The sequence below is a fragment of the Pelobates fuscus genome, chromosome 4, assembly GCF_036172605.1.
Source record: "Pelobates fuscus isolate aPelFus1 chromosome 4, aPelFus1.pri, whole genome shotgun sequence".
Taxonomy (NCBI): Eukaryota; Metazoa; Chordata; class Amphibia; order Anura; family Pelobatidae; genus Pelobates; species Pelobates fuscus.
This window is the reverse complement of record NC_086320.1, coordinates 89,984,388-90,008,050: the sequence shown is the minus strand read 5'-3', so window position 1 is coordinate 90,008,050 and position 23,663 is coordinate 89,984,388. Positions and strand designations below refer to the sequence as shown.

The 23,663-nt window shown below is 47.1% G+C and overlaps 1 protein-coding gene across 1 annotated transcript in view; it reads left to right on the top strand.

Moving 5' to 3' along the window:
* Nucleotides 1-1,299: 1,299 nt before the first annotated feature.
* Nucleotides 1,300-23,663, top strand: part of UBXN2B (UBX domain protein 2B) — a 48,215-nt gene continuing 25,851 nt past the window's right edge. Inside the window, exons 1-2 of the mRNA XM_063451372.1 lie at nt 1,300-1,549; nt 9,880-9,983. Coding sequence (XP_063307442.1) covers nt 1,313-1,549; nt 9,880-9,983 — 341 coding nt within the window. The 5' untranslated portion in view covers nt 1,300-1,312. The remainder of the gene's footprint in view (nt 1,550-9,879; nt 9,984-23,663) is intronic.

The window sequence follows — 23,663 nt, the reverse complement described above, 5'->3', positions numbered from 1 at the left end:
GGGCTTAGGGTGAAAGAGACACAGCGAGGCTGGAGAGGAGGAAACAGAGACACAGAGGGGCTGGGGGGATACAGATGGGCTAGTGGTAGAAGAAAAACACACAAAGGAGCTGGAAAGAGTAAAAGACACACAAAGGGGCTGGGAGAGAAAGACACACAAAGGCGCTGGGGGGAGTTAGACACACAAAGGAGGGTTGTAAGATACACAAGGGAGGTTCAAGACACACAATGGGGAAAAATAGGGTATCAGATACACTAAAGGGGGTAAGACATTTAAAAAGAGGATTAGAAACATAAGGTGGGTTAAGAGGCACACAAGTGAAGATGCATTTTTAGGGGGGGAGGGTGGGAGGTTACCAAAATCATCTTTGCCTGTGTACCCAAAAATCCTTGCACCAACCCTAGTGTCAGCCCACCAAGGCAGCCCTACCACTTACTGGTAGCAGGACTAAACAAATAAAACATGGTGCCAGAGCCGGATTGTAATTTAAATATAATATAAATATGCACAGAATTAGCATTCGCCAGCCCTGAATTCTTGTCACAGGCTGATGTCCCAGACCAGTGACGCTGCCAGAGGTGCCGTTACACCTCCTGCAACAAAGGTGGCAAACTCAGTATGTGTAGTGTTTCACAGTGACACTAGGCACCACGACCTCTTCAAATAACTGAAGCAGTCATGGTGCTTGAAGTAACCCTTTAAATTGTATGCACTTTACTTTAGTCAATTCTATATCATGCTGTAGGGTTACAAAGTGTCACAGTAAACAGAGTACAACTTGGACTGACCCACCTAAAATGTATGGGGCAGGTAGGTGGAAGGTAACATGTCTTGTTAGTAGTAAGTAGTATAAGTTTCTTCACTTATGTTGGAGAATTTTTTTTATGCAAAACACATTTCCTTTTTTGCCCACTGTATTCAGTTTTTCCAATTGAGCACATTCCTGTTATTTTGAAAAATAAAATGGACATAAAATAGTATTTTGCTTTTTGCCCTGAATTACATATATGAAATGACAATTTTCCAATTCTATTTTGCCCTTGAATTCCCTTGTGAAGTGCCTTAAAAATCACCATTTACTAATTAAACCCCAATAGACTAATTTTCGTTTTTTGTTTTTTTTTAGTTAGTGACCACACATGAGGTACTGTACTGATAACATGAAGCTGACAAACTCCCAACTCACACTGCACAGGGAGTCAATAAGACAAGACGCAGCCAATCGGCGAAAAGTCCATGTGACGTCACGGTGGAACAGCCGCCCCCTCTCTCTGCGTGCTTTCCCTATTGACAACCGCCCACCGAGCGTTCCATGAAAAGCCTGGTTGGTACTGAGCCGAGACGTCAGCGCTGTGTGACAGGTGACGCGCGGGTCCTGTTGTGCTGCTCTGGCTCCCCAGCCCTGAACATGGAGGAGGAGGAAGGGGAGTCACGGTCACTGGAAGACGAGGTGGCCGGGGGTCAGTACCCAGCATGGCAGGGTCAGGGAGATGGGGAGGAGGAGAGGAGACGGAGAGCTGTCCACAGACCGTCAGTCCTGGACATACAGGTGTGCCCCCATTTTTCCTAAATCCCCTGCCATTAAAGGTATCCCACTAGTGTACCTTCACACCAGTGGATCATATTGTCAAGACAAAAAGCCATCAAAAATACAACATTGATCCATTCTGACACGGACCAGTCACCAGCATGTCCTGCTTTGTTATATGGTTATTTCATTCATATATAATTATTCATAATTATGTGAATTGTTGTAAATGTCATATTTTAGGCCAAAATACCAAATTGAAAAAGATTAAAATGTGAAATTCATCTGTGTTTTCAGTTCAGCTTCCCCCTACCTCCCTCTGATGAGTTCCTGACTGTCCTCAATTGCTCAGTGTATGTACATCAGTGGTAGTCAACCTTTTTCTACCTACCGCCCACTAATGCATCTTTTTGGTTGAAAAATTTTTCTTACCGCCCACCAGTTTTCGCGCAAATGCGGAATATTTTTAAGAAAGGAGGGTGTTTTTAAAAAAAATAAATGTACGTACATTTATCTTTTTATTTCTACTTAATGCAGGTTTATAAGGTTTTTAACTTGATAACGTTTAATGAGAAAACAATAAAGTAAATTGAAATTACCTTTACTAGTGATTAATGAGATCCTTGAGGTTGATGCTGCGAGACTAAATATTTGATATCTGGTTCGATTTTCGTAAGGAACAAACGAAGGTCTCTTTCAGTGATATTCAGACAACTTCTCTGTTTGCGCATAATATGATTTCTCATTTGTGCGTCAGCTCATCTCCTCTCCCTCCTCAATTCCCCTCCCCACCTTTTTTTCCCCTTTTTTCTATTTTTTAACCGTCCTTAAAGCAATGCCCAGTAGGAAGGCTGAGCTAGGTAGCCCACTTACTATAGTCCACTATAACAGACAGGCACACATACAAGACACACACACACACAAAGACACACACACACACACACAAGACACACACACAAGACATATACATACAAACAGACAGGCACACATACAAGACATACATAGACACACACACATACAATGACACATACATACAAAGACAAGACACACATACGACACACACAAGACATACCTACAGACACAGACAGACACACATACATACACACACCAAGACACATACATACAAACAGACATGCACACACACATGCAGACACACACATAAGACATACATAGACACACACACATACAATGACACATACATACAAAGACAAGACACACACACATATATATACAGACAGACACACACACACAAGACATACATACAGACACAGACAGACACACATACATACACACACAAAGACACAGACAGACACACATACACACACAAAGACACAGACAGACACACATACATACACACACAAAGACACAGACAGGCACACACACACAAGACACATACATACAAACAGACATGCACACACACATGCAGACACACACATAAGACATACATAGACACACACACATACAATGACACATACATACAAAGACAAGACACACACACACACACATATATATACAGACAGACACATACACACAAGACATACATACAGACACAGACAGACACACATACAAACAGACACACACAGATGCAGACATACATAGACACACATACAATGACACATACATACAAAGACAAGACACACATACATACAGACAGACACACACACATATACACAAGACATACATACAAAGACACATACAGACAGACAGACACACACACACACACACAAGACATACCTACAAAGACACACACACACAAACAAACACACACATTATATTTAAGTCACCCTCCTGTTTCCTACCTTTAAGGTGCAGGAGGGTGACTTTCCCTGGGGTCCAGTGGTGGCTCAGGTGGATGGGAGTCAGAGTTCCCACTCTGACTCCCTGGTGTTCCTCCCGCGCGGCTTTCAGTTTTAGCTGGGAGGAGTGACCGGGGAATCACTTCCTCCCAGCTCTGATGTCATCACAGGGGGCCCGGTCGCGCTGACCGGGCCCCCTTACAATCCGCATCCATCGGGTGGCCCTGACAGCATGGGCCACCCGATGGACACTTTGGAAGGCGGCCCCGGCGGTTTACCGGGCGGGCCGGAGCCGTAAATGGTCACGGCGGTACCCAGTCGCACGGGTACCGCCGGCTCACACCCGCCTGCCCGATCAACCTGGAAATCCCTACCGCCCACCTGGAATCCTGAAACGCCCACTAGTGGGCGGTAGGGACCAGGTTGACGAACCATGATGTACATACCTAATAAATACATGACAGAGCCTAATATGGTTTGATCCAAAGAGAGCCTTGGATTATCACAGGCAGAGACATGCATTCTTCTTATAAAGTGATCATTCAGGGCCTGTTTTAATACATACTGGATATTCTTTATAAACATAAATATTTGGGTGAAAAAAACCCATAAGATAATTTAAATGTAAACATACAAGCAGGTTTATTAACTGATATGTAAATTGTCAGAAATTCAATGTAGAAAAATCTTCCAAGTACCCATGCTTTCAATTTCTTTATGACACCTCTCCCAGTGGACTATTGTGGATGCAGTGCCAAACAAACCCTGTTTCTGACCCTTTTTCCTGCAATAATAAGTAATAAAAAAGACACAGCGACTCCGTTACCATTTAAGTGGCCATTCTTTAATCCCTAACAGAAGTGGACATGGGATAATTCTGACCTACGCAGTCTTCCTTAATGTCTTCTATTTTGGCTATGTTGGCCTAAAACTTGAGATTCTTGGAAATCTCTACTTTAGTGAATAATCTTGTTAGATGTTCATGAGGTCTGAGCAGGTATCAACCTTTATTTGTATGTGATTATGGGTTCCCTAAGTAAAAAGTGCAATCCAGACGTGGGACTCATTGCATTGTGTGTCTTGAGGGTATCGGTTACATCTCACTAACTGGTTTCAAAAAGGATAAACTGTCACATGCTGCCATTCAGTTCTGGGGTTCCCTTATGTGTGGGATCAGACTGCAAATGTAAATTGTATAGGTTACCTTTTGTGTTGGTACACATGAGTTAAAATGTGTATGAGGCCTGGATGAGCTGCTATGTTTCTGTTCACTGTTCTCTCAAATTCTGTTTTGGATTCATACCAGAACTCTCACTTCTTTGGAAGTTGCACTTCCTCTTACTTCCTCTTACTGTCAGCCCATTAAATGCTGCTGAAGCATTTAAAGCACGAGCAGTGTAGCTAAGTAAAAAAAAATGCAATTTGGATGTAGGGTAGCATCATCTACCTATGATGCTTCAGGTGGGCTTATGTCCACTCTACAGATCAATACAATGAGTGCATGGCAAATTCTCTAAAGTAATTGGCTTCGAAGGATGAGTATAATCAAATCAGTCTTAGATGAGTCTTGTAGATAAGAGCTAAAGGGTTCAACAAAGCCCACATGTAGGTTGTTGGTAGAGCAAAGGGGCAGGAATGGAATGTGCATGTCAATTAGCATGAATATGTACATTGAGGTTCAATTTTAGAATGTAGTGAACCCTATGGTATGCAGTTTACGAAGTGCAGTTTGATCCTTAAGCGTGTAGGAATTTGAATACAATAATTGACAATTTGTTGATGTGTGAGAAGCCTTGCAGCAGCATTCATTATACACTGTAATCTAGGACAATATAGGCCTACATAAAACAGAGGAAGAGTGGATTGCAGTGTTGTAGGCAAGAGACAGCAAGGGAATTGAAGGAAAGGTTGAAGTAAAAAAAGATCTCCATGAAAGTTGCAGGAGTAGGGTCAAGGGTAGCACTCTTGACCTAAATGTAAACTAATGAAGGGTTTGTATTTTAGGGAGGTAAAAGAAGAATTTCTGTTTTTGTTATTATTATAATTTATATGAAAGAGACACTTTAAGCACCATAACCATTACAGCTTAATGTAGTGGTGTGACAACCAATGGGACTGTGTTTGGTTCTGGAACTCAGATGCAGTATAATAGCTCTCCCTTACAAACATGACCTACAGGTAATCCTGAGGATGAGAACAGGATTCTGTCAGCTCAGTGATGGCCGTGGCTCTTGCATTTTTACTATCATTATTATTTAGCTTGCTTTGGCCGGCCTATGTGAAGGCAAGTTATCCGAACAGGGGTGAGGCAAAAAGCAGAGTTAGATGGTTCAGAGGCCAGGGCAGGCAACTAGGTCAGGAATGAAGCCAAAGTAAAGAAACTATGGGATACACTGGAACAATAATGCTAGGAGGTTTGAGACAGGCTACAAAACAACCAAGCACTTACTGGTGGATATGCTTTGCATTTAAAGAGCTGCTAGATCACATGGCTGGGTCTCTCCGTCAGACATGACTGCCACAGACCAACCAGGTGTGTACTGGTCGGTGAATGTGACAAGTGGCTCTGGTGCATAGAGACTTGAAATGTCTTCATGTTGAGGTGCATTGAATCAATGCATCTCTGGAGGAAATGCTTATTGTCAGTGTAGTAATTGCTGCGCATGCGCTCTAGCCCCCAGTGCTTCCCAAAGGGGTGTATATAAAAAATACCCCTTTCTGTCTCATTAGAGATATCTTTGCCAGAAGCTCAAGGAAGCAGGCTGAAGGGTCAGTGTTAGGACCCGCTTAGGGGGGGTCTGCCTTGACGTTGGCAGGCGGGCATCCCTCCAATGGCCATTGGAGCAACTAAATGACCTCCATTTGTCTAAATATACATAGGGATTAAGGAAAAAGCGCAAGTAACATTTTCTTTTCTTTGGTTTTTACTATATATTGGGGCTGATGTGTGTTGTAGTCCTTGCTGCTTTAGCGCAGGACTTCTCTTTTTGTATTTGTATTTACTTTGTATCACACAGCCTGGTTACAATGCTGCTACCCATCCCATGTGTTCCCTATTAAGGGTTAATAAGTAAAGGGGTGTATATAAAAAATACCCCTTTCTGTCTCATTAGAGATATCTTTGCCAGAAGCTCAAGGAAGCAGGCTGAAGGGTCAGTGTTAGGACCCGCTTAGGGGGGGTCTGCCTTGACGTTGGCAGGCGGGCATTATTGCTCTCCTGTTGCTGAGCAGAATCCCGAGTCCATCCCAGAAAGCTTTACTTTAGATCTTCTATGGACCGAAAAACCCACATATATATATATATATATATATATATATATATATACACTGCTCAAAAAATAAAGGCATCACAAAAATAACACATGCTAGATCTGAATTAATTAAATATTCTTCTGTAATACTTTGTTCTTTACATAGGTGAATGTGCTGACAACAAAATCACACAAAAATAAAAAAATGGAAATCAAAATTTTTCAACCCATGGAGGTCTGGGTTTGGAGTCACACTCAAAATTAAAGTGGAAAAACACACTACAGGCTGATCCAACTTTGATGTAATGTCCTTAAAACAAGTCAAAATGAGGCTCAGTAGTATGTGTGGCCTCCACGTGCCTGTATGACCTCCCTACAACGCCTGTGCATGCTCCTGATGAGGTGGCGGATTGCCTCCTGAGGGATCTCCTCCCAGACCTGAACTAAAGCATCTGCCAACTCCTGGACAGTCTGTGGTGCAACGTGACGTTAGTGGATGAAGCGAGACATGACGTGCTCAATTGGATTCAGGTCTGGGGAACGGGCGGGCCAGTCCATAGCATCAATGCCTTCGTCTTGCAGGAACTGCTGACCCACTCCAGCCACATGAGGTCTAGCATTGTCTTGCATTAGGAGGAACCCAGGGCCAACCGCACCAGCATATGGTCCTACAAGGGGTCTGAGGATCTCATCTCGGTACCTAATGGCAGTCAGGCTACCTTTGGCGAGCACATGGAGGGCTGAGCGGCCCCCCAAAGAAATGCCACCCCACACCATTACTGACCCACTGCCAAACCGGTCATGCTGGAGCATGTTGCAGGCAGCAGAACGTTTTCCACGGCGTCTCCAGACTCTGTCACGTCTGTCACATGTGCTCAGTGTGAACCTGCTTTCATCTGTGAAGAGCACAGGGCGCCAGTGGCGAATTTGCCAATCTTGGTGTTCTCTGGCAAATGCCAAACGTCCTGCACGGTGTTGGGCTGTAAGCACAACCCCCACTTGTGGACGTCGGCCATCATACCACCCTCATGGAGTCTGTTTCTGACCGTTTGAGAAGACACATGCACATTTGTGGCCTGCTGGAGGTCATTTTGTAGGGCTCTGGCAGTGCTCCTCCTGTTCCTCCTTGCACAAAGGCGGAGGTAGCGGTCCTGCTGCTGGGTTGTTGCCCTTTTACGGCCTTCTCCACGTCTCCTGATGTACTGGCCTGTTTCCTGGGAGCACCTCCATGCTCTGGACACTACGCTGACAGACACAGCAAACCTTCTTGACACAGCTCGCATTGATGTGCCATCCTGGACGAGCTGCACTATCTGAGCCACTTATGTGGGTTGTAGACTCTGTCTCATTCTACCACTAGAGTGAAAACACCGCCAGCATTCAAAAGTCACCAAAACATCAGCCAGGAAGCATAGGAACTGAGAAGTGGTCTGTGGTCACCACCTGCAGAACCACTCCTTTTATTGGGGGTGTCTTGCTAATTGCCTATAATTTCCACCTGTTGTCTATCCCATTTGCACAACAGCATGTGAAATTGATTGTCACTCATTGTTGCTTCCTTAGTGGACAGTTTGATTTCACAGAAGTGTGATTGACTTGGAGTTACATTGTGTTGTTTAAGTGTTCCCTTTATTTTTTTGAGCAGTGTATATAAAGTTGGGATGCTTAATGGAAGCAAAATTACCCTCTACTACTGTATCCCCAAGGCGAACTTCTCTTTTACCTCAATGACCTCAAGTTCCCAAGGTCGGTAGAGTAGCTTCTGATGGATAACATTGCTAAATACAGTATGCTCAGACTGTGCAAGCTATTGAAAAGTCCACTAAAAAGATAAATATAATAGGACTTTAAATGTTTCAAAGTGTGAAAAATTAGTTAAAATCAGCTGCTGCTTACAAATATAGGATACCCACCACCCACTTATACTGGTAAAAATGCCAACAATTTTGTCAAATACAAACTAGCAAAGTATGCTGTGCTAAAGGAATTTACTAAAACATTATCACATACAGTAATGTAACAATAAATAGATTTTTCACGGTACAAAGCATGTATACAAAGGAATATACCTACAAATTGACAAATGCAACAATATATCAGTCCATGAAGTCTACCAAAAGCACGTGCTACACCAGCTTTTACAAATAATCCACACTGTTGCCTTTGGCATACAGAATTTTGCCCAGTTTCTTGGAATAGGTATCAAAGTAAAAGAAAAAATATATATATTCATAGGACTTCATAAAATTACTCCCCCCTATAATACAAGTTGTGCTTAATTGAAAAAAACTTGAATTTTTGCCAGATGGTTTAAATGGTATCTGTGGCTTTAAAATCATTGTTGTTTCCCTTGGTCTTGCACCTTGTAGTGTGCGTGGATTGTACCTTGCAAAAATGTTTCATTCACTGTGGGCATAAAAAAGTGGTCAATCTCCACATGTGAAACTACTGAAATACAACAATTATTAATAATTAAACATGTGCTTACAATTATGATGTTCAAATGAGCCAAATAAATACTGCTACTGCCACCCATGTCCTTTAGCATTGGCAAAGGGGAACCCCGAAACGTTTTTTTTTCTGGTCCTTCAAATTAACCGTATGTTGCACATTTGGCATATAGTTGCGCTGCAGTGATTTCTTTATTGTCTGTACTTATGTTTGACCCTGTTTTGAGCAGTAGGATACAGGGTTAGCAGCACAGAGTTAATAGGCTGCTCAATTTCGAATTTTGGGTACAGCAATAACTCTTCCTCTATCTCTATGTTGTTCAAGATTGAGTTGAAGCTGGCCGTTATGGCCATCAATGAGCCTGGGGCACAAAAAGGGATGATAGACAAGATAAGATAGGATGTTCTCTGATAAGATTTTAGAAGGACTGACAGTGGATGGGACAGTCTATTTGACCACGTTTCAGGAGGATCCCTTTGGACTAGATGCTTCCTGTCCCACAATTCTTAAACTTGAGAGAAAACAAAACCTTCAACCCCTTCTTTACCCAAATAGGCCATCCATGTAAAGGATAACTATCCTGAGGATGCTCTTCTAGAAGATGACATTGGGTACATTTGTTCTACATTCCCATTCTTTCTGGGGAAAAAAAAACCCTGCACTGGATGGGTTAAAGTCATGATTCAAAAATTTTAATTTGGACCCCTGCTGATGCTTACTCTGAATGTGGCAGCTAATATTGTTTTATATACTGTACTTTATTTGAAATAAAATGTGGTTTTGCTGTAATCCTTAATAGACACATGCTGGAAGTTGTGGTCAACTTTGCATTTTTACTATCATTATTATTTAGTTGGCTTTGGCCCGTCTATGTGAAGATGGATATGAAGACAGGTCTTCAGAATCTGACTTGCCGATGTCTATTTTAGAAAATAACCAAGAGTCTCCACATGAAAGGTAAATCAAAAAGAATTACTCTTATGTATATTATTTATGGTATTAAGGCTGTTTGCAAGTTCTTTTTTTTTTTTTTTAATTTATTTATTCATTTTAGTTCTCAACAATTTTTGTGCAATAACAAATAATGGGGAAATGTTATCAAAGTATAAAGGAACATTTGTTCCTACTTACTGCAATTTTCTTTTCCTGGTCACAGGCCATCGCAGGACAATAATGGGTAGCTCCTCCCTTTTCTTAATTAGACAGGAACCTAATTAAAATAAAGGGATAAGTAACCCCTCCTACCCCTCCCACCATCAGTCTTGCTTCCAGCAATATTCCAGGGCGGGATCTTTGTGCTGCCATGGTCTATGACCAGAAAAATAAAATTACGGTAAGTAGGAATACATTTTCCTTTTTCCTGGCCATATCCACAGCCGCCCAATAATGGGTAATACCCAAGCAATAGCTAAGCGAGGGAAAGAAATACACAAGACTTATGAATGCAAAGTGATGACACACACCGGATAAGGACATTGGAAATTGAAAACTGATTATCCACATTGTCAAATTGACCAACTTAAATGTACCCACAAATTTACTTAAAGTATTGAGTGAGGTCCTAAGCAGTCATTTTACCTATAAATTCCAGGGAAACCTGGCCACTGATCCTCAAGATGAGAAAAGGCTTTGGTGGAGAACTAACAGACCTTCAGGTACTGTAACCCCTGGTACTTAGTAGCCTGAAAATAGTCAAGACTATCCATCTTCTGATGGCTTATATAGAAGCTTGAAGACCTTTCCTGGTCTATTGGGAAAGATAAACAGACTTTCAGAAAAAAGCAAGATAGTATTTCTATAAAAATAGATCCAAAGACATCTATCCTTGTCAATAGGAGAACTTTTCATTACATAGTCTTCATTCCAATCAATAGTCTTTTGGAGCAGGAAGCATAATTTCTATGTAAAATAGTGCTTGATAATCTGATATCCCTCTGCCGATGCTAATGTCACAGATAGAGCTAACTTAATATTAAGCAATTGTGCAGAGACTCTCATGGTTAAAAGGGGGGAAGATTTCAGAGTTCTAAAAAAACGGGAAGAATACCACTGGACTCTATGGTTAACTGAGGGAATCTAAAAATAAACAACAACAGATATTTAGATACCTCCATATCAAAGCACCTTTACGAAAAGAGAGATCAGAGAGTGCTGAGACATTTACCTCTGAGGTGATGTGGCTAAATCCTAGATGAGGTCTGGATTGACGAATTTAGAACATCCTTGGTAGAGGGAATTTAAATGATCACCTAATTAGAAATAGACCAGGAGAAAAAACAAACCAAATCTGTAAAGGTAGCTGAGGATATAAGTTTTTCCTGGTCTTTGGAAGGGTATTAATTACTGCTGCTGAAAAACCCTTATATTTAAGCCCTTCTTTTAAATATCTAAGCCTTCACAATGAGGAGAGAAGCACTGTGTTGGGGATAAAATCAGCTCGGGCCCTTTGTGGATGATGGATATTTGCCAACTCATTCAGAGCTTTGGAAATGAATAGCAGAGACGTGTTCAATAACCAATTCAAATTTTAATTATACGTCAGTTGCATTTATACCCCATTTTCATGTCGGTGGGGGTCATGAGCAGTTATTACATAATATGTTTTTAACAAGTTATAAACAGCTGTTTCTAGTTATAATCTTTCGTTATATAACGCATTACACATTTGATTAAAACCAGATATTTACAAATACCGATATCTTGGACAATTAACAAGTTATTTCGAAATCAGTACTTTTCCCGTAACTAGGATTTTATATGAATCCTTTTTCCGAGAATCGGAGATAAAATGCCAAATTTATTCTTGGTTCAAATTAACCCTTATATGAACAGCTAGGATAGATAGCAAAATGGATATTCGTATCTACACACTGGAGGAGGGAAGCACTCTTTTGGGAGATGCCATGGAAGTACTGAAGAAGATAAGCAGAAGTGAAAACCATGGATTGTGTACCAATATGGAACTGTCAGAATTGATATTGACTCTTGCAACCAGGGCTCGAGTCCTGCAGGAACGCGTGGGAACGGCGTTCCTGCACTTTTCCCACAGCAGGAACGCCGTTCCCATTACTAGTCCTGCAGGACCCAGGGCTGGCACAAGCGGCTGCCAGAGCAGGGGGAGCACAAATCCGAATCCCCTGCCTCTAACTGGGGACTCGGATTTTTAACTCACCTCTCCCCCTGCAGTCAGTGGAGTCGTCCGGCCTCTCCTGATGATGTCAGTAGGAGGGGGCGTGACTTTCTCTGCTCTTCTCACAGGACCGCTGGGGAGCAGAGGAAGCCATGCCCCCTCCTCCTGACATCATCAGGAGAGGCCGGCTTACTCCACTGACTGCAGGCTGCAGGTTCCAGATCCTGTCCCACCCCTCCTGGCCCAAGGTAAGCCTCAGGGAGGGGGTAAGGCACTTTAGTTTTTTGGTTTTTTTTGTCCCTTTCCCCAGTCCCTGTCCCCCTCCTCAGTCCCTGTCCCCCTCCTCAGGCCCTGTCTCCCTCCTCAGGCCCTGTCTCCCTCCTCAGGCCCTGTCTCCCTCCTCAGGCCCTGTCTCCCTCCTCAGGCCCTGTCTCCCTCCTCAGGCCCTGTCTCCCTCCTCAGGCCCTGTCTCCCTCCTCAGGCCCTGTCTCCCTCCTCAGGCCCTGTCTCCCTCCTCAGGCCCTGTCTCCCTCCTCAGGCCCTGTCTCCCTCCTCAGGCCCTGTCTCCCTCCTCAGGCCCTGTCTCCCTCCTCAGGCCCTGTCTCCCTCCTCAGGCCCTGTCTCCCTCCTCAGTCCCTGTCCCCCTCCTCAGTCCCTGTCCCCCTCCTCAGTCCCTGTCCCCCCTCCTCAGTCCCTGTCCCCCCTCCTCAGTCCCTGTCCCCCTCCTCAGTCCCTGTCCCCCCTCCTCAGTCTCTGTCCCCCCTCCTCAGTCTCTGTCCCCCCTCCTCAGTCCCTGTCTCCCACCTCAGTCCCTGTCCCCCTATTTAAGGCCCTGTCCCCCCTCCTCAGTCCCTGTCTCCCACCTCAGTCCCTGTCCCCCTATTTAAGGCCCTGTCCCCCCTCCCCAGTCCCTGTCTCCCTCCTTAGTCCCTTTCCCCAGTCCCTGTCCCCCTCCTCAAGCCCTATCCCCTTACTCAGTCCCTGTCCCCCTCCTCAGTCCCTGTCCCCCTATTTAAGGCCCTGTCCTCCCTCCTCAGTCCCTGTCTCCCACCTCAGTCCCTGTCCCCCTATTTAAGGCCCTGTCCCCCCTCCCCAGTCCCTGTCTCCCTCCTTAGTCCCTTTCCCCAGTCCCTGTCCCTTTCCCCAGTCCCTGTCCCCCTCCTCAGTCCCTGTCCCCCTCCTCAGGCCCTGTCTCCCTCCTCAGGCCCTGTCTCCCTCCTCAGGCCCTGTCTCCCTCCTCAGGCCCTGTCTCCCTCCTCAGGCCCTGTCTCCCTCCTCAGGCCCTGTCTCCCTCCTCAGGCCCTGTCTCCCTCCTCAGGCCCTGTCTCCCTCCTCAGGCCCTGTCTCCCTCCTCAGGCCCTGTCTCCCTCCTCAGGCCCTGTCTCCCTCCTCAGGCCCTGTCTCCCTCCTCAGGCCCTGTCTCCCTCCTCAGGCCCTGTCCCCCCTCCTCAGTCCCTGTCCCCCCTCCTCAGTCCCTGTCCCCCTCCTCAGTCCCTGTCCCCCTCCTCAGTCCCTGTCCCCCCTCCTCAGTCCCTGTCCCCCCTCCTCAGTCCCTGTCCCCCCTCCTCAGTCCCTGTCCCCCCTCCTCAGTCCCTGTCCCCCCTCCTCAGTCCCTGTCCCCCCTCCTCAGTCTCTGTCCCCCCTCCTCAGTCTCTGTCCCCCCTCCTCAGTCTCTGTCCCCCCTCCTCAGTCCCTGTCTCCCACCTCAGTCCCTGTCCCCCTATTTAAGGCCCTGTCCCCCCTCCTCAGTCCCTGTCTCCCACCTCAGTCCCTGTCCCCCTATTTAAGGCCCTGTCCCCCCTCCCCAGTCCCTGTCTCCCTCCTTAGTCCCTTTCCCCAGTCCCTGTCCCCCTCCTCAAGCCCTATCCCCTTACTCAGTCCCTGTCCCCCTCCTCAGTCCCTGTCCCCCTATTTAAGGCCCTGTCCTCCCTCCTCAGTCCCTGTCTCCCACCTCAGTCCCTGTCCCCCTATTTAAGGCCCTGTCCCCCCTCCCCAGTCCCTGTCTCCCTCCTTAGTCCCTTTCCCCAGTCCCTGTCCCCCTCCTCAAGCCCTATTCCCTTACTCAGTCCCTGTCCCCCTATTTAAGGTCCTGTCTCCCTCCTCAGTCCCTGTCCCCCTATTTAAGGCCCTGCCCCCCCCTCCTCAGTCCCTGTCCCCCTCCTAAGCTCCTGTCCCTCTTCCTCAGCCCTGCCACCTTACTCAGCCCATGGCCCCTTCCTCAACCCATGTCCCCCCCTCCTCCTAAGCTCCTGTCCCTTTTTCCACAGCACTGTCACCTTACTTAGCCCCTGTCCCCCTCCTCAGCCCCTGTCCCCCTCCTCAGCCCCTGTCCACCTTACTCAGCCCCGTGCTCTTACTCAGTCCCTGCATACGAGCATCAGCCCCTGTCCCCCTCCTCAGTCCCTGTCCCCTTCCTCAGCCCCTGCCCCTCTTCCTCAGCCCCTGCCCCTCTTCCTCAGCCCCTGCCCCTCTTCCTCAGCCCCTGCCCCTCTTCCTCAGCCCCTGTCCCTCTTCCTCAGCCCCTGTCCCTCTTCCTCAGCCCCTGCCCCTCTTCCTCAGCCCCTGTCCCCCTTCCTCAGCCCCTGTCCCCCTTCCTCAGCCCCTGTCCCCCTTCCTCAGCCCCTGTCCCCCTTCCTCAGCCCCTGTCCCCCTTCCTCAGCCCCTGTCCCCCTTCCTCAGCCCCTGTCCCCCTTCCTCAGCCCCTGTCCCCCTTCCTCAGCCCCTGTCCCACTTCCTCAGCCCCTGTCCCTCTCCTCAGCCCATGCCTGTCAGGATCGGGTCAGGGATCCAACACGCAGAGTACAAAGAGTAGCAGATACGTATACCGGTCCTTAGAATGGCCGGACTTAACGTATAACTACGATAGAATGGTCAGAGACAAGCCGAGGTCGAGGGAACGAGAAGACAGGTAAGCGAGAGACAAGCCGGGTCAAGGATAACAGAAAGACAGGAGAGTAAATATCAAAGCCGGGTCGGAACCAAAAGACAAGAGAATAACAAAGCATTGTGTGACTAGGCGGACTAGAACCACGACAGGGCAATGAGTAAATGAGATAGCCACTGTTAAGTATGCTGGTTAGGGAGAGAAGACACGCCTCCGGCGAGTCCTGATTCGTCTCCACTGATTTGAGTGACAGGGTGTTCCGGGTTGGCGTCATGACGTCGGCCTCTGAGCCTCCTGCTATAAAAGGAAGTGGCTCCCTCGCGGCCGGCGTTTGCAAGACCGGGTGAACCGCGAGGAACCGAGGAGACATGCCGTCCGGACGGATAAACTTCTAAGTCTCTACCTCTCTTAGAGGTAGAGGCTTCAGGTACCCTGACAATGCCCCCCCCCTCCCCACTCCCCCCTCCTAAGCTCCTGTCCCTCTTCCTCAGCTCCTGTCCCCCTCTTCAGCCCGTGCCCTTACTCAGCCCCTGCATACAAGCGTATCATTTTTTGGGGGGTGAGGGGGGGGGGGGCGGGGAGTGGATCTTGGGTGAGTTCCTGCACTTTTTTACCCAGGACTTGACCCCTGCTTGCAACCTATGCAGAAGAGAGGTGTTGGATGTTAAGGATTTCCCTTACATGAACATATTTGATTTTGGATAAAAGTTACTTAACCCCCGTGCATGGTATTCATAGTTATCACTGTCCAAGGGATTGCTATAGAAAAGTTAATCTCCTCCATTTTGCCCATCTTATTAGACTATGTTGGAGGACCTGGAACAAAACTCTCTCTGCTGTGGTAATATGACAGTCAACATCCTTTGCTTACTTGACAAGTCTTACTGCACTTTCTGAAGAGAAACTGTGGACTGTGACTTTGGACTGTGACCTTGGACTGTTTCGAACCGTGTTCCCAGCTATATCCTGAACTGGGATTGAGCAAGGTTACTTCAGCAGACATCTTTCACTATGAAGGTGTAAAAATTAAAGTGTCCTTCCACTGCAATCTGAGAAACCTCTCGTGATGTGGTGCAATGGGTACATAGAAATAAGCATCCTGGGGGCGGGCAACAGACTGGGGCTCAGCAAGTGTTGGGCCAGGAACAACAGAAAAACCGACAATACGCGACAGAAACGGCAACCGAGTGGCGGATAAGGGCTACCAGGCGAAGGAGGACGCCGGGACTATCTCAACGATACCCTCCAAGCGACTATCGCTCCGGTATACGTCCGACACCCTGGCGAGGCCTCCCAGCATGGCGGGCGCGGGAGAGACGGACACTCTCCTGCCGACGGAAACGGCTGGAAATCTGCCACGGAACCCCTGTCCCCCCCCCCAGTGGGACCGGAGGGGTTATCCCGGTCCCCTCCTGCTATCAGCCCCCAGTCGGCCTGGGGCGAGGAGATAAGAGGCACCGAGCGCCTGACAATTCACACGGCAAAGATGGCGTCCGTGAGGACACACGGGGTAGTGGCCCCCCACGAGGATCAAATCGCACGAGCCTTTGAGCGCTTCTGGGCCAAGCTTGCAGCACGGACGCAGAAACGTATGGGGATAGAAGCTTCCCGGCAGACCACCGCTCAGGATCCGTGGCCACATTCTCCAATAAATACGCCCTGAGAGGCAGTGTTTCTGTTTAGAGTCAGCCACCATGCCCAGCTACTTTATCTTGTTCGCAATACTTGTGTATGCTATTTGCTTTGACATGTCGGACCAACCTGTGTAACATTTTTATGTCTTTAACTTAAAATGCAGGCTTGACAGCGTGTGCCAGGCCTCGGTGGCCTAACTCCTATGCTTAATCATTTTCCTTATCTACCTAGCATGTAATGCAATTGTTTATTCTCATTTATACTATTTGCATAGTCAGCCAGTATAGCCCGATCCTTATAATCTGTTGTTTTATCTTCCCACTGACTATCTCTCCTATTATTATAAAAGTAAAATGTACAGTTAAAAGATAACCTATAGAGTCTAGATAGATTTGAATACCCTACGTTATGATCTAACTCAATAATAGTGACACCAAACATGTACCTACTCTTGTCTTTGTAACTTTAAAAAAAAATTGTGCATGTTTTCTCACTGCCTTACTGCTTAAGAGCTGTGTATTTTATCTCCTGTCACAAGCTGTTGGGGCGTGACAAGTTGTGTGTAATTATCTGCACTTCAAAAATAAAGAATTAAAAAAAAAAAAGAAATAAGCATCCTGCAGTCTACATACACCTTCCAATGTGCTTGGAATGCTGCCTTTATGATGAAAAATGTTCAAGTATCGTGTCAACTTACATAGATCTAGAATGTATCTCCACCCACCTGTTAGAAACATAATCTTTGTGTTCTAGCATCTTTTGAAATTCCTAACATAACCCTTACTTAGGTCTTTAAGTAGACAAGCTTTCCTGCCCTCTGCAGTTCTCTTGATCCATTCTTCCGCTGGCCAGGTACTGAGCAAAAGAGCCTGACTAGTACACACAGAGAGTAACATTTCTGGCTAGAGTATAACACAACCTACAGAGCTGAAGAGTATTTCCAGCTTAATTACTTGTAAATTGTCAACAGTAGAAAAAAAGGAAGATTATCTCCAATATGGTCCTAGATCCTACGAGATTGAGGTAAGAACTTACAGCAGGATGAAAGCCGGTGCCAGCTGCCACACAGGCTTCTAGAGATGATCATTGTATGAATGTATTCATCTCCAATGATTCTTTAGAGTATTCATTCTAGGAATGAGGCAGAGAATAGCCTCAAATGTATTTACAAATCACAGAGGCCTAGAAAAAGTGAATAAAGTGGCAAATGGCTGTGAATGCACATTAAAAGGCACATAGGGGGCGGAGCCGAACAGGCAAGCTAACTAGATGCACATTGCTTGAGCTCCTGCAGTGTAGGCCCAAATTCTGCAGAAATCTGGAGTTTAACTGCTGCGATTTCCCCACAAACCTGCCTGTGAACTGGGGGAAGCAACCACGAACATGCCGGTACTTAACTAGAAGCCTGACTCGACCAGGAACTGCAGCGGTAAAATGAGGCCTAGTGGAAGTAGGGGGAAAGGACAGCCGCCTTCCCGCCGGATTCCAACTGCGATGTGCGAGAGCAAAACACGCACCCCCTCCCCCCATGGACTGGTGGGGGATATCCCGGTCCCTGTCTGGCGGGCTACCCCGAACCCTGCACCAACAGACAAGCATAAAGATCTCCATAAGAAACGAGGGGACGGGAGTGCCCAAGATGGCGGATCACTCCGACGCGAGAGTATCTGACAAGCAACAGCGACCTCTGGATGCAGAGGACACCGTGGACCGCGCAGGAGATCCCATCACAATAATCTTTGACCGCTTCTGGGCCACATTACAGGCACCCTTACAGCCTGCAGTACCCTGCCAAACATCACCCATGAGGGTAAGAGCAAATGGCGGACGGGAGCATGGGAGTCCTCCTCAGGGCAACATTAAGACCCTCGCATCAAATCCCCACATCTTAGGCCCTCCTGAGCTAAGAGCAAGAAGGGGTGTACCCCAGAGGCGCCGGCCACACATGCGGAGAGAGGCAAGACGAACACCCAAACGACCCGATCTGACTCCCTGCACCACCCCGAAAGGGCCGACCCTGGAGCAAGACGGTTCCCAGGATCGTGGCCTACGAGTGCCAGCTATCCCACAGCTCCGGGGCAAGAGAGGATTCCCGCAGCCAAGACACCGCGGCTCAGTACTGATGGGACGGATCTCTGGCATGAGGCCCAAGCCTGGACGGCAGCCGACAACAGGGGGCCGCTGGGCCTACAGCGAAAAAACTCTCATCCTGGTACAAGCTCAAGGGAAGAACTCCCTCCTTACCACTGCGGCCTTAAGTGACGGCCTGGATGTCCTCATCCCAGGGCCGGTGCATCCATAAGGCGGCCCAGGCGGCCGCCTTAGGGCGCCCGAGCGGGAGGGGGCACAAAAATACGAATCCCCAGCCATCGGCTAGGGATTCGGATTTTTATAATACTGCAGCCTACCTTGCCTTGCTGAGGCTGCCTGCTTCCCTTACTGACGGTCCGGACCGGAGGTGAAGTTTCTGCCGCGCCGCCCACTCCTGATGATGTCAGGAGGAGGGCGCGACCTACACCTCCCCCAGAGTCCCCTGCGGTCCACCGTCGGATGCATCAGGGCCGGGCTCCCTCTGCTGGCTCTAATATGGCGGCGCCCATGACAGAGTGGAGCCCGCCCACGTTTTGAGCCAGGCCAGCCGGAGAAAACTGGAACAGGAAGGTGAGGGAGGCAGATAGGCCCAGGCGGACTTCAGTTTAATATGGTGAGCAGAGTAGGTGGCCTGACTTCCGCCGCCCGCCCCCTCCCCATTCCCCTGACTCCATATTGTCAAAGTCCTGCAGGCAGGCGGCAGCAGACTTACTTTGGAAGAGCTGCCTCTTCTGTAAGACTGCTCCCCATAGTGTTGGAGTGCCTGCAGTTTCCTCAGATCCCCATCACTTTAGAACTGGCTGCCAGCACTTGAAGGGGGTAAGAATGAAATGTTTTTATATTTAATTTTTTTTTTTAAATTCTTTATTTTTATTTTGGTTGTGCATAAAATAACATTGGGCTTGCACAGCTCCAACAGCTGTTGCAAGCATTTCTTTGACAGGTATTACAAACATAACATGGTATAGTGAGTACTTTCACCGCATTTATATCTATATTTGCGTGTATAAGATTGAGTGGTCAAGCAGTCTGCCGCGGCGTGTCTGTGCAGAGCCTGGTGTAGGCGTTTGGTGTCTGTGCCCTCTGGACTGTGTGTGTTTGCGCGGACATGTTTGTTGCGTGAGGGTATGATAGTGGTTGTCGGTGGTATGAGGAGCGCTAAAGAAGGTGATAGAGAAAGTAACAACGATAATAATAACCATGAAAATGAAAGTAATAACAGCCCCCAAACGTTCAGTATCATCAGCATAATTAGGTACACCCGAACACTGTAGTTAATAAAGGATAGCAAGTGTCTCTGAGTGTCTCTGATCTAGCCCAAGCCAGTTGGTGTCAGTATATATGGCCTCTCGGCCGCGGCTGGGGCTGGGATGGTCCTGATTAATGGGCCAGTGTGTTGCCTCATCATGAGTGTGTTCCGTGAGTTTGGGTCGTAGATGATATGCAATTCTCTTAGGTCTACTTAGCGTTGTTGTTCGCCAGTGCGGGTTCTGTGTGTCAGGATCCCGCGGGCGGCTGCGAGGGGAGGCTGCAGTCCGCTTGCGGCACTCACCCTCCAGCCGTCCGCGGTCCCCTTCTCCTCGTGAGCGGCATCCTGCCAGCCTCGGATGCCGCCTGCGTCTTCCTCTTCGTCCCCCAACGGCAGCATGCATGACGCTGCACGCTGGGAGACCACCCGATTTTGTAAACGCCGGGGTCAGTCACCTGACCCGGCGTTAAAGGCACAGTGCCTCAATCACAGTGGGAGGTATAGATATCTCCCACGTGTGATTGTTTACTCTGATTGGAAATTATCCAATCAGAGTTAACCAATGGGTTTAAATACTTACCGTTCCTGTCTCTCTCTGCCCTGTTGTGGTCTTTGCTTGCTAGTATTGCTACTGATAAAACTTACCAGGAAAGGTTAAAGGATCTTAACATGTATAGCTTGGAGGAAAGACGAGACAGGGGGCATATGATAGAAACATTTAAATACATAAAGGGAATCAACACAGTAAAGGAAGAGACTATATTTAAAAGAAGAAAAACTACCACAACAAGAGGATATAGTCTTAAATTAGAGGGACAAAGGTTTAAAAATATCAGGAAGTATTACTTTACTGAGAGGGTAGTGGATGCATGGAATAGCCTTCCAGCTGAAGTGGTAGAGGTTAACACAGTAAAGGAGTTTAAGAATGCGTAGGATAGGCATAAGGCTATCCTAACTATAAGATAAGGCCAGAGACTAATGAAAGTATTTAGAAAATTGGGCAGACTAGATGGGCCGAATGGTTCTTATCTGCCGTCACATTCTATGTTTCTATGTTTCTATGTTTCTATGACTTGTGTTTCTGGTTACGTACTCTCTGGCTTGTGTATCCGACCTTGTGACTTTCTCCTACCCTTTGACCTTGGCTTGTTTCTCGTTATTCTGTCTTCTGGTTCCCCTTACTTGGCTTGTCTCCTGACTATTCTTTATGTGCTTAGCCCGGCCACTCTAAGGTCCGGTACAGCGCCTTTTCTGTGTGTGTGTTTGGTTCCCCGAATCGTGACACTGTGTGTCTGCTCATCTTCCCCTTGTGCAGTGGCTCGCTCCGTGCCTCCCGTGGGGACTTCACTGACCTGTTGCACGTCCATAGTCTCGGGGTGTCGTTTCTGAGGTACCGTTGGGTGGGTGGTGCTGTTTGGTGTGTTGGAGTGGGACGCAGCGTTGTACCTCGGGCTCCGTCCTCTTGGCTCTTTCATTAGGTAAGTAGTTTGGTGCATGGCGCCAGAAGCGACGTTTGTGGTGCCGCCATTTGTTTTGCGTCTCCTCTCCTCTTTTCCCTTCGGCCTTTGATGGTAGTTGTTTATTTGGGGCCCTGCAGTGCTTACTGGCAGTCTGTTCTCTCGCATGTCAGGGCAGTACGGGTCAGTGGTCTGTGGGTCAGCTCTTCCACGTGTGGCTTCCGCCATCTTGGATTCGGGCTTCAGGCCTACGCCACGGCCTGGTGTGATATGGCCTCCAGGTATGGCTGTGGGGTGAGGACCGGGTTCACCCCCCCGGCCCAGAGGGGGGGACCGGGACCGGGTCCGCACAGATGCAGTGTGGTTGTCGGGCTACGTTTGGCAGGATAGCGGAGCGGCGACCATTCACTCCACTCACCGCCAGGTTCCCTAATAGTTTAGTCTTGATTCGCTGTATCTCCTTAAAGGTATACTGTAGTACCAGGAATACAAAGCTGTGTTCCTAGCACTACTGACCCTCTGCCTACCCCTTCCTTCCTTCCCTTCCTCCCCCCCCACCTGTAAATAAAGGGTTAAAAACCCTATATTTACTTGCCTTATCTCAGCGCAGCGCCTAGCGGGGTCTAATGCGCATGCGCACAGCAAATGCCGAGTGCACATTAGACCTCCCCACAGGAAATTATTGACTCAATGCTTTCCTATGGGGAAAAATCTGACGCTGGAGGTGCTCATGCAGAGCTTGATGATATGGTCTGATATCTTGGTCTGATATGTTTCAGAGAAGTTCTCTCTGTAATGGCACAAGATGAGCAAAAAACAGCTTGAGAACTGAGCGGGGACCGACCGAAGGGCAGGCTATTTCAGCTGCTGCCCGTTCTCAGTATTCTCTTGCGACCCATTTTTTTCTCGTAAGAAAGCATTGGAAGTCTATTGTAAATCTGCTGCAAAACGTTGCACTGCAACAATCTACTCGTAAAGATGCACACTGTGCAGCACTGAACTAGGAATCTAGTGACTGAGTGACTGTCACTAGAGGTGTTAATAGGCAGCAATGTAAACACTGCCTTTTCTCTGAAAATGCAGTGTTTACATTTAAAGGCCTGCATGCGCAGGCTTTAGACACCAGAATATTAAGCTATAATGGTTCTGGTGACTATAGTTGGTTTTTTTGGAAAACCTTGCTCCTAACTTTTTTAGCTGGCTCCTAGATCGCAAACAAATTTGTCAAGCCCTGCAACAAGCAGGTTTGAACTTTGAGGGATTATTGAGTTGGTGGAGAAGCAAAGCAGATACTCTGAGAGGAACACAATGAAAGGAAGGAACGGTTTGGACAAGGCTGGCCTGTTCTGGCTGCTGCAGAGAAAGAAAGAACCTGCATCAAGGAACATGGCCAGAGCGAGGAAGGCAGGTTGAGCTATGGATGAAATTTCACTTTTCCTTATAATGTTAAAATTCCTAATTGTGTGTGTGAAATTAAACTTCATTCTTATTCTTTACATAGCTGGAAAAGTATAATCAAAATGCCGAAACTATTTAAGGAAAATAAAACATCAGGGGCAGTGTTCAGACAAAGACGAAGCAGAAAAAGAGAAAGCTGGGAAGCGGATGTCTGAAGCTTTAAAGGCGTACTTGACTTCTCACAAAAGGAGAAAGCAAGATACTGCTGCATCAGAACCCGTTTCCAATGTTGCAAGCGAACCCGTGCAAATCGATATCGATGAATCTTCATCATTCAAACAGCCCATCACAGTCCAAGAGACTGTTAATGTAGATGATGCAAATACTGGAAAAATACCAGAACAACAAGATGATGCGCAACCTTCCACATCATCACACTCTGTCTGCCTTGAGAAGAATCAAATGACGAAGAAGAAGAAAGAGAGGAACTGCAGCAGGAGGAACAATCTACTTCTTTGGCAATACTGGATTTGTCTGATCCAGCTAATTGGCCAGCTGTTCTCACTAAGGGATGCTCTTGTCAGGAAAGGTCCTGCAAAGCAAAAAACTAATTTCATTTTCCCCAAAGATGCGGTGAATAGACGTTTCACTAAAGCAAATTACAAGCGACAGCTGCCAAACTGAGAAGAAACCTTTAGAAACTGGCTGGTTTATTCTGTCAAATTGAACAAAGTATTTTGCTTTTTTTGTAAGCTATTTGCAACTAAAGTCACTACAAGTTTGACACGTGGAG